This window comes from Cupressus sempervirens, chromosome 1 (assembly GCF_028749045.1).
Source record: "Cupressus sempervirens isolate cs-2001-9-10 chromosome 1, ASM2874904v1, whole genome shotgun sequence".
Lineage (NCBI taxonomy): Eukaryota > Viridiplantae > Streptophyta > Pinopsida > Cupressales > Cupressaceae > Cupressus > Cupressus sempervirens.
The window spans coordinates 768,159,077-768,171,307 of NC_143118.1; the positions used below are offsets into that span (position 1 = coordinate 768,159,077).

General features: G+C 37.1%; 1 protein-coding gene across 1 annotated transcript; it reads right to left on the bottom strand.

Annotated features, from left to right (window-relative positions):
- Positions 1-830: 830 nt before the first annotated feature.
- Positions 831-3,602, bottom strand: LOC149580152 (uncharacterized). Its single transcript, XM_089789747.1, has one exon. It carries the CDS (start codon positions 3,523-3,525, stop codon positions 958-960), a length of 2,568 nt encoding a protein of 855 aa, XP_089645873.1. The 5' UTR covers positions 3,526-3,602; the 3' UTR covers positions 831-957.
- Between the last annotated feature and the right edge of the window lie 8,629 nt (positions 3,603-12,231).

The window sequence follows — 12,231 nt, forward strand, 5'->3', positions numbered from 1 at the left end:
ACACATTTAAATGGGTTGAACTTGAAAAACCTATCTACTAAAAATATGACATTTTTAAAATTATATTTATAACCATCACTAGTCTTTCATATATTATAATTTAACATATATGAACTATTTAAAAGAGTAGAAGTCAATGCACATAATAAAATTTCAAATATATAAGATATATTTATATAGGGCAAAGAGAATAGTGTAATGTATAGGAAATTATTAGTTTATCTTTCGTGGTTATGAATATGAGACACTAGAACATTTAGAGCATTAATTTATATTATAGCATATTTAATTACAAAAATAAGTTCAATTATAGAGGTCTTAGGTTCGACTCTCACTTACTAATATTTGTGGCCTCGTCTACTTTACCTAAAAATAAATTTAAGCTCAATCATTTTCATATATAAATTTCTTCATTTGGATAAAAATTATCAAACTATGAATTATTTCTTCTTATTAACTTTAATTTAATTTCTTCACTTGAATTTTTCTTACTAGTTTTGAGCTCTTTTGGAGCCAATTTTTTTTATTAATATGAATATAAAATTTGGTTGGAAAAAAAGTCGTATTTAATTAAATCTAGCCAAATTTTATTGTAGTAATTATTAAATAATAAAAAGACCAAATTCAAATAAGATCAAAAAATTTAATGATATTTCACTATAGATTAAAATAATCATAAATAAAATAATATTGTATAAATTAAACTAACAAATTTTTTTGCATAATGATACAATTCTGAATAATATAGTATAAATTAATATGATATAATTTGTATATTTGCAATTGAAAAAATAAAGATTAATAATAAGATTTAAATTGACAAACTTAAATTATATGTAACTATATATTGTTGTTACATTGCATTACCCTCTTTAAACAACATGATTAAATTCAATTACAAAGGTTAAGTGACAAAGCTACCTATAATAAGATATAATTCTTACATTTTTATGCAAGCTAAAGCATTCCCACAATGATGCGATCATAAATATGGAAGATGGACTTCCTCACTTTGAAGTTCATTGAGAGGATTCCAATAAAAATGGAGAACCCTAACACATAACTTAAGGCCACCCCTAGCATGAAATATTCCATCTCAACATCTGAGCCCTCTGATATGCCTTCCTCTCTTGTCTCTTCTCCACCACCATTTGAAAAAGTAATGCTGCAAGTGCTGTTGGTGAATGGAATGTCACATAGATGAGCATTGCCCAAGAACGATGTCTTATCAAAGGTCAAAAGTTGTCCACCATGAGGCACTTTTCCTTCAAGCCTGTTGTATGATACATTGAAGACTTGCAAGTAACTGAGAGATTGGAGCTCCAAAGGAATTTCTCCACTCAAATTGTTTAGTGAAAGATCCAGAGACTCCAGTTGATCCATGCCCCCGATTGTCTCTGGAATCTTGCCGATGAGATGATTCCTAGAAAGATTAAGACCTTTCAAACCATGAAGATATCCAATTTCATGAGGAATCTTGCCCCCAAAGTTGTTGCTTGACAGATCCATAAACTTAAAAATTGACAGAATGATATGGTATTCAAGAAACTGGTCTTTTGTAGAAAGGGTTACCTCATTCTTACACAAAATATCTTTTGAAATCCGGTATCCGAGCTGAACTGAACTAAACTGGGATGCATTCACCATTGCCTGTAAACCGCTGAGACCTGCTGGTATGGAACCTGATAGATTGTTGTGAGAGAGGTCTAAGATTTGGAGTTGCTTCAGGGAAAATATTTTGAGAGGAATGGTGCCTTGAAATCTGTTGGAGTTCAACATCAAAATTTGCAATTTTGATAAATTTCCAATCCAATGGGGAATGCTGCCATCAAAATCATTATTTCCCAACTTTAGAACTTGCAGAGAAATGCAATTTTCTACGGATGATTCAATCCACCCTTTTAGATGATTACCATTCAGACTTAGCGTCTGAAGCTTTGTCAGATTTCCCACTTGAGGCATATTGCCCACCAGATTGTTTTGACCCAAACTTAAAACTCTTAAATCCGGACAGTTTGCTGTAAAATTAAGAGGAATAGTCCCGCTGAGATTGTTGCTTGCCAAGTCAAGAACACGCATAGTTCGGGTGCAGATCGAGCATGGAATTCTTCCACTAATCTGATTCCGCAAGATAGAGAAAACCTGTGCTGATTGAAGATACGTTGTAATATCACCAGGAATTGGACCACTAAGCTTATTAGATGACAAGTCTAGATATAAAATACCTGAAGGAGGCAGAGGAAGTGCACCTTCCAAACTGTTGTTGTGCAAATCAAGGAATCCAAGCTTCTTGGCTGCAAGTTTCGATGGCAATCTTCCAGTTAAGTCACTAGATGAAATGTTGAGACGAAAAAGCTTGGGAAACTCCCATATCCATGTTGGAATGTTTTCTGAATAACTGTTACCTGATAAATCCAGCTCAAACATATGGTATTGTCTCAAAAGAAATGAAGGAAATTTAGCCAGCCCACAAGAAGCAAGGCCAAGACCAGACAGCCTCTTAAACTTAGGGTTCCAAGTGGAAGGAACGTTCAGAGTCAATTGATTGTGAGAAAGCACCAGCTGTTCAAGGGTAGTAATATTTTCAAGAAAGGAAAGCGAAGTGGAGCCTGTTAAACTATTGGAGGAGAGCAAAAGTGATTTTAGGTTAACAAGCCTTGAAATTGTGGGTGGAATTGTACCATTGAAATGGTTGGAGCTAAGATCAAGATAAGAAAGCACTTGAAGCTGACTCAAAAAAGATGGGATGTCCCCTGTGAAGGTGTTGGAAGACAGATCAAGATGAACGAGATGAAAGAGATTCTTTAAAGAGGAAGGAAGTCCCCCCTTCAGCCCACATTCAGACAAGCGCAGATACCTTAGATTATACAGCCTTGTAATAACTTTCTCCCACTCAGAAATTTCCACTCTATGCAAAGTGAGATGGTCCAAATTTTTCATATTTTTCAGCCAAACTGACAGACTTGGACTCTGCAACTTCTCTACATTGTCTGTTGAGCTCAGCTCCAAGTGGCGCAAGTTCCTCAAGTTTGCCAGGGTAGCAGGAATCTCGCCTTGAAAACCACTTGAAAATAAGCTAAGAAAAGTGAGTCTCTTGAGTTGTCCAAGCTCGGAAGGGATGGGGATTCCTGTGAAGGAATTGTGGCTGAGATCCAAATGTTGTAGATATTGAAGCTTAAACAACGATGGGTGGATATGGCCTCCCAATTTATAATCTGTCAAGTTGAGCAGATTAACATGGCCACCTGAATTGCTGGTGCAACTGACACCTCTCCACTTGCAGCAGTTAAAACCTTGCCAAGATTGTAAAATGGTGGAGTTATCAACAAGAGAAGCCTTGACGCGCAATAGATGATTTCTTTCATTTCGTGGGCATTTAAGTTCAATACTCAAAGCAGAGGTCTGCAATAGCAAGAAGAGCAAGAAATTCAACAAGCTCATTATTTGGCCAGATTCAATTCCGCAAAACAACGGTGAAATGGTTTCTAAGTTTGGGTTGCACTGTTGGAGGCTTGGGATGATCATTGAATAGATTTTTCATGCCATAATTTCCTGTTAAGTCTAAAATTAGGAGAAAAAAATTCGTGTTAAGTCTAACATTAAGTCAAAAAGACGTTGTACGTACGACCTCTTTTCACAAAATTTTCCTTCTTGATGCGAAAAATTGCTTAGTGATTTTCCTGAACGTGTGGCGCCTGGGTAACCTTCCTCTTTCGTAATAGAATAAAGTAGGAATAGAGCAACAATTCGAGTTTACACGGTGCTGAAATTTGATCGAGTTGCCTGCACGCGTTTGGCGCTCACTTTATTGACAATGATTAGCGTTCTTCACGGACGTAAAGGTCGGATTACTAGAATATTTTAGAGTTGATCCAACACTGTTGTTCTGTACGCATTTGACAAGCTCGACCGACCAACATGGGTGCCTCTGTAGTCGATGGTAGGTGATTACAACTTCAAAAAGTTTTCATCGAAAAATCTTAAATCTTATGAGGAAATGAGCATCTCACATTAATTATGGTGTAGATTACTAGTTAATCATTGAATCAATTATATATATATATACTAATTTGACATCATTTAAATACTTAAAATATACAATTTCAAAATTGTACTAAATGCTTTTGAATAATAGATGCAAATTTGAACGCAAATTTTTAATGTGATTGATGTGACTGCGACAGGGCGACGTGGCTGGTCCGTGCATTTGATTTGTAGAGTTATACTCCTCCACGCGGTTTGTCTCTCTCTCCCTGATTTTCATTTATTTTTCTTTATTAGGGTTTTGTACTGTTTGTCACATGGAGTCTAAATTCGATGGCATGGATATTAATTGCCCCATCGTTGAGGTTGCTATTAAACCAATGCTTCAAATTGATAACGTGCCCCCTGTAACTAGTAAACCACCCCCTGTTATAGCTATTCCACCTCTAAAAAAATCTTTTTGCGAAAATTGTAGCCCCCTCTAACAATGGGATCCCTTCTAATGCGAGGTTTCTTCTATGGTTAGAGGAGAATGTTCAGGCGAAGAAGGTAAGGAGTTTGCCACTACCTTGAATGAGGTTGTCATTTCTCCAAATGAAGCTATGTTGAAGGAGATTGCTTTAGAAATGTCTAGACTGTGTGATATTGCCATCTTCTTTGCATGTGTGGATCTAGATAAATGCCCTCCTAAGAAGTTCCTTGATGACTGGTTTCACAATCTTTAGAATTTAAAATTAGGTCTCAAAATCTCTTTCTGTCAATAGATCTAGAAAGGTTTGTTCATTATCTTTTTTAACAACCATGAATCCCAACTAGAATCCCTAGAACGACAATATTAGATGGTTGGGAAGACCTCATTCTAGGTGCTTGCTTGGACTCAAGAAGTTATTTGTGATGAGGTCCTCATGTTATCCAGCCCAAGATGGGTTATCATCAAGGATGTCCCACCTTTTCTATGGTGTTTCCTCCCTCATCTTCTTGATCCCTTTGAAAGCATTATTTGAATTGATGAGACCACTAGGCTGGTTTCTAATCTTGAAGCTAGGCTGCTCATTTTGATTAAGCTTGGAATTGATATCCCTCAATGTCTTAACCTTAATATGAGTGGCAATATATTCTCCTACCTAGTGGATATCCTTGGAGGTTTAAATGTTTGCTTCCTCTATAAAAAGGAAGGGCAACTTAGGAAGAATTGCCCTATTATAACGAAGAACAAACCTAAATCAAACCTGATAGGAGCTAATTGAAATAACCCCAATAGGTTATAATTTCTTCAAACACCAAAAATCTTTATACTTCAGTTGTTTGACATTTCGTCAAACACTTTGCAAGCAAGCTCTGATACCACTATAATAACCCTCCTCAAATCTACCCTCAAAAAATGCTGATGAAAGCTCAAGGAATTTCATCAAACAATTCACATGCAAGGGACATATGACTGATATAGTATTTTAGCTAGCTTCAATTGACTTTTTCTTCAATTTGCATCAATGAGAATCTTGTGCTAGAAGACTACAATGGACTACACAATGACCTAATATGACTATGATACTAATTTTGACAATATTCAGTGCATATATATGATCTAAGCATGAGAAATGAACACCTACAACCAACTGGCATTTTTACAAACAGTTGGTATGCAAACTAACTAGCTAATAAATAATGATATTATATTGCTTAAATGACACCAGCAACTATTATCTTCTTAATTGTAATGAAAATTACAATGCTCATGAAATATGGCCAAGACTTTGGCATTTACATGGATTACAAAATGATAATGCTAGTATAATGCACACTTACAACTGAAAGCTTATAACACCCTAAAAAACAATACATAACAAAGAACCTGGTTGTAGATGGCTGTAATAATTTCCTTCAATGCTGCCCTTTTTGCTTTTCTTTTTTTGAAATGCTTTTTCGGCCTGCTTTTTTGGTTTTTCTTTTTCGGACTACTTTTTCGTACCCATTTTTTCAGCCTGTTTTTTCAGTTCCACTTTTTTGAACTGCTTTTTCGGACTGCTTTTTGGTTCCGCTTTTTTCGTACTATTTTTTTGGCCTGCTTTTTCGGTTCCACTTTTTCAAACTTCTTTTTCGTATTTACTTTTTTCAGACTGCTACCCTGTTGAATCCCAAGACCATATCTTTCAATGGCGTCAATATTTCCAGCTTGAAGGGATTTCGTCTTTCAAACTATTGAGACATAATCTCCAGAAAATTTTTCCAATTTCTTTGATATTTCCAAGCATGCTAAAAAGAAGCTCTTCCATTTCTTTTGTAGTGTTCTCACAAGAGCTCCATCTTTCGTTTTCTCAATGTGGGATAAAAGATAACTCCCTTTATGTAACTTATGTCTCCAATGTGTTATAAAATAAAGGGGACTCTTTTAATTTAAATATTTCCCACAAACTATAGTCTATGCATTAATAAAGTTAAATATTTAAATTAAATTTACAAAATAGGTTTATCAATGCATAACAAATCTTATCAATGATAAACAAATCTTCTTGTTGATTTTAAACAATTACCATTGACATACCGCTGCCACTGGATGTCCAACCATATCCAAGATGACTTACTATAGATAGTAAGTATGCCCAAAGTTGCCTCAAAACCCCTTAGAAAGACCTGCAACTGAAACTATCTAGGCCAAATGGCCTCTAAGTCCCTTTAATGTCCTGGTTAGCCTACGAGACCATGGGGAAATAGGCTAACGACAACATCATGCTATGAATGCTAAAAAAGGGGACATTGCAGTCCGCCCTTCCCAAAATTTCTTGTCCCCAAGCAATGGTCAAACAAAAACCCAATCAATCCACCTGGATCCCAAATGTAGTCATGAACTATACTACTGTCAGTTAACATAGGCTCTTGCAACAACCTCTAAAAATTAACCAAGAGGAAACCATAATCAAATTGGCGAATACAACTCACCCAAACTCCAAAGTCAGGAACCCATGAGAAACAAGCTCTCGAAATATCAGAACCCAAGTAGAGTAGATAACCCAAACTACCAACATAGTAAATACCATCAACACATCCCACTAGCCTATGTGGAATGTACAATACAATTCTGCAACAACGATGAATACTCCCGCATGAAACTGTACCAAATACAGAGAATCCACACACTGCACACCTACTGTAATTAACACAACTCTGCAAATCACCGGTCACTATCTCATAACCATAACACCCATGCACTACTGATGGTGAATAGTCATTACACAATAGATAGCAAAATTGAGAGCCCAGACCAAACTTGTCTGCCATCAACTCCTCAACACATGGATCAAAAGCAAATCGATGAACATATCCTATAGTGTAATGCCGGTAAAAAGAACCAATCCCAGTCAAAGACTCATCGTGCAGACGTGATACAACCAACTGTGACTGATCATCAGCTAAGTCAGAGGATGATATAGCCAAGAGTGCAGAATCAACAACAACATCACTAGTCTCTGTGCCCTCCAAGTCAAACATATCACAATGCTTAGCTGTAGTGCCCAACTCAGTTGAACTTGCTTCTAGTGGAAACAGACCAAATATGTCAATACTAGTGTCATGGATAGATATATCCTCATCTCCACTGCCTCTATCAACCTCGACCATGGACATCCTTGGATCACCAGACACCACGGTCAGTGATTGTACAGAATTTGGTAAAGATTGAAGTCGTTCCAACTCCACGGTCACCTCAGCTAAATGAAATTGTGACTCCTCGAAAGCCAACTGTGTACTCTTAAGAAACTTAGAAGTCACCTCAAGCTGTTGAGTAAGCTTACTCACGTCATCTTCCTTGACCAATAATGCGTCATATGTTGTACTGCCCCACTCCATAAGATAATCTCTATCGGCTACCAATTGCATATAATTCTGTCTCAAAATCTGGATAGCCTCCCATAAAGAGTGGACTCTATCAAGGAAAGATAACTGCCTCCCTGCTCATCACTAGTAGGAGAACCCCATCCATAAACTGCTAACAATTGACAAGCAGCATCGAAACGCTCACAAGCGATAGAAATGTCTCGCTCGCAAACTCTTAGCTGACTAGACACATGATTGTGCTGACTGGTCAAACTCCTATACTCTACCCCTGGTACACTGTCCAAAGGAGTAACCTCAGAATGGCTATAATCTGTAATACTGCCATCCAAATTTTGCAGTCCAATTGCTGAACTTGTATCATCAAACGGAGTGACTGAGGCATCAACATAAACCTCCATATCAAAGGAAACTGTTGAGGAGACTAAGTCCTCAAAACTGTCCACAACATCCCCCTGGGTATTATCTGTAATAATCAGATCCTAAGACTCTTCTGTAAACTTTTTCATATCTAAGAGATCATCAATCCATTCCAACAAGAATGGTCGACTGGATACATGAATAATGCCCAACAAAAGTGTGTAAAAGCTAATTCCAACATCAAACAAGCTACTGGCATGGATGAGAACTACACCTGGCAAGCTACTAATCAAGTCCATGATGGTGCAACAGATACTACTACCAAAGAATGATAAATATCTTCGGTCAAAACGATCCCAAGTACTAAGATAAGGATCCCAACATCTAATCCATGAACGGAAACCAACTAGCAATTCAAGTAAACTTCTCACCTAAGTAATGTGAACAATACCAACTGACTTCATGCACCTATCTACAGTCTCTGAATCTGGAGTGTGAATGCTAGACATACTCATATCATCATCAATATGTGACCCGACTGTAAAAGGAAACTGAGTCCCTGCTATATGCGCTAACTCCCGAACTGAACTCACCTCAAGACAACTCTCGTCCACATGTCTCTCAGAATCCTGGAGAGCCAACTTCATTGCCTCCATGCCTTCCTTGATCTGGTGTAAGTCATCACAAGAAGAACCTGTTGTGACTCCTTGCTATCTCTCCTGCAGTTGAATCATCCAAATGTGATTTTCAATCAATCCATGTATCCTATCATGATGAGATAAAGCTGTGACAATATTCTTGTCCCTTGCCTTCAACTAGTGTGCCAAACCAAGTAAAGAGCTACTAGCCTCTATCTCATGTGAAGAAGCATCCAACTATGCCTGATACTCACTTTTTGCAAAGTCATGAATGCTCACTTTTTGATCAACTGTACTATCCTCAAACATGACAGTATCCTCAACTACTGTAACTTCATCCAGCCCAACTGTACTAGAATCATTATCTGTGTCAATCGCACAATCTAGTGTGCCTGTGATATCACCTTCTGGCTCAACCTACATAACATTTGTAACCCCTTCTACCTGTGAAGATGATGCAGATAAACCATTACCTGAAGATATGCTAATGTCTCCCTGTATCAAATCAGCATGTCTGTTAAACTCCTCATACAAGTTTCTACCTGTCATAGGGAAGGTACGATCCTTAGGCCTATCAAAACGTTCAATTAGTCTCTCCTTAAACTCCACATATGAGGTAATGTGTGCATGACCCATAGTGATCATACCATGATGCCACCACTCGTGTGCTAACCCATCCAGGTGAATTGCTGCATACTTAATAGCTTCTTCCTTAGGCATAGGGTTCATTTGAAAGTATGTGTCAAGCCTTTGAACCCAAGCTCTTGCTGTAGACTTCCTGGAGCCATCATAATATGGTAATTGAAGTTTTCCTACTTTCTTCCGCAGCTCATAGCTCTGGTTCTTGTCATGTCCACGAGGCATATGCTTCATCCGCACATCTATATACTCACTAAAGGTAATTGCAGCAGTAAAATTTGGAACTCCGGCTTCCCAATCTCTCCTCAGCTGGTCCTATATATCAGTGATCTAGGGCTCTGGTACGGGTTGCTTTGGAGCTCTAGGAGGAAATGTGGGAATCATGGGCCTCAAACTCACTGTCCTAGCTTGCTGGGGTGCATGACCAAAATTGTTCCCAACTTGTTCACCTCCATTATGTGTCCCATCCTAATTATTCCCATTCTTATTGTTACCATTCAGATCATTACCATTCTAATTATTTCCTCCACCTACATTAGCATTCAACCCCATTTGATGAGCCATCATCTGTATCATAAGCTCCAATCTCTGACTTTGTTCCTGTGCTCTCTGCTCTGCTGATCGCTATCCCTGTGCTAAGGTGTCTAATAACTATAAGAATCTTTCCTTTCCCTGATCTAGACTGGCATTCATTTTGTCAAACATTTTTCTCTCTATCTGGCTAATTCAAATTCCCAATAAGACCTCCACAAGATGGCAGGAAACTGCTCTAATACCACTGTAATAACCCCAATAGGTTATAATTTCTTCAAACAACAAAAATCTTTATACTTCAGTTGTTTGACATTTTGTCAAACACTTTGCAAGCAAGCTCTGATACCACTATAATAACCCTCCTCAAATCTGCCCTCAAAAATGCTGATGAAAGCTCAAGGAATTTCATCAAACAATTCACATGCAAGGGACATATGACTGATATAGTATTTTAGCTAGCTTCAATTGACTTTTTCTTCAATTTGCATCAATGAGAATCTTGTGCTAGAAGACTACAATGGACTACACAATGACCTAACATGAGTGTGGTACTAATTTTGACAATATTCAGTGCATATATATGATCTAAGCATGAGAAATGAACACCTACAACCAACTGGCATTTTTACAAATAGTTGGTATGCAAACTAACTATTTGATAAATAATGATATTAAATTGCTTAAATGGCACCAGCAACTATTACCTTCTTAATTGCAATGAAAATTACAATGCTCATGAAATATGGCCAAGACTTTGGCATTTACATAGATTACAAAATGATAATGCTAGTATAATGCACACTTACAGCTGAAAGCTTATAACACCCTAAAAAACAATACATAACAAAGAACCTGGTTGTAGATGGCTGTAATAATTTCTTTCAATGCTGCCCTTTCTACTTTGCTTTTTTCAAAATGCTTTTTCGGCCTACTTTTTTGGTTCTGCTTTTTCGGACTGCTTTTTCGTACCCATTTTTTTAGCCTGCATTTTCAGTTCTTCTTTTTCGAACTACTTTTCCGAACTGCTTTTCGGTTCCATTTTTTTCGTAATGCTTTTTTGGTTTTGCTTTTTCGGACTGCTTTTTCGTATCTTCTTTTTTCAGACTGCTACCCTGTTGAATCTCAAGACCATATCTTTCAATGGCGTCAAGATTTCCAACTTGAAGAGATTTCGTCCTTCAAACTATTGAGACATAATCTCCAAAATTTTTTTCCAATTTCTTTGATATTTTCAAGCATGCTAAAAAGAAGCTCTTCCATTTCTTTTATAGTGTTCTCACAAGAGCTCCATCTTTTGTTTTCTTAATGTGGGATAAAAGATAACTCCCTTTATGTAACTTATGTCTCCAATGTGTTATAAAATAAAGGGGGCTCTTTTAATTTAAATATTTCCCACAAACTATAGTCTATGCATTAATAAAGTTAAATAAATTTAAATTTAAATTTATAAAATAGGTTTATCAATGCATAACAAATCTTATCAATGATAAACAAGTCTTCTTGTTGATTTTAAATAATTACCATCGACATACTGCTGCCACTGGATGTCCGACCATATCCAAGATGACTTACTATAAATAGTAAGTATGCCCAAAGTTGCCTCAAAACCCCTTAGAAAGACCTGCAACTGAAACTATCTAGGCCAAATGGCCTCTAAGTCCCTTTAATGTCCTGGTTAGCCTACGAGACCATGGGGAAATAGGCTAACAACAACATCATGCTATGAATGCTAAAAAAGGGGACATTACACTAATGTTGAACCACCCATTACTAAAGAAACCATGACTAAACCTCGCTCTCAAGCTGTGGACACTTTTTCTCTTAACCCTAACAAAAACTTGGTTAACTACTCTAGTAAAAGTAAGGAAGATACCAATAGTGGCAATGGTTCCACCTTAATTCCTCATCTTCAACACTTCACTTTTTCTCTTATCTCTCCAAAGGACAACAATGCCCCTGAGATCTGAAAGCCATTAGCCCCCATTGTTTCATTTCAAAGTTCCAAGGCCCCTCATAATGATGGTTTTAAACTGTTAATAAGAAAAAACATAAGCAGAAAAATGCTTAGCAACTCACCTTAGAACAATTATGTTCTGGTAACTAGAATTCCAATTTTTTCTTAGTCTTGTCTTCCCCTACTTTTCTAATTGAAGATGTGCCTTGCAATCCTAATGGCTTCAATGTTTTAGACAATCCCACTCTCATGCTGGAGGATGTTTCAACCCCTATGACTTTGGACCAAGAACAA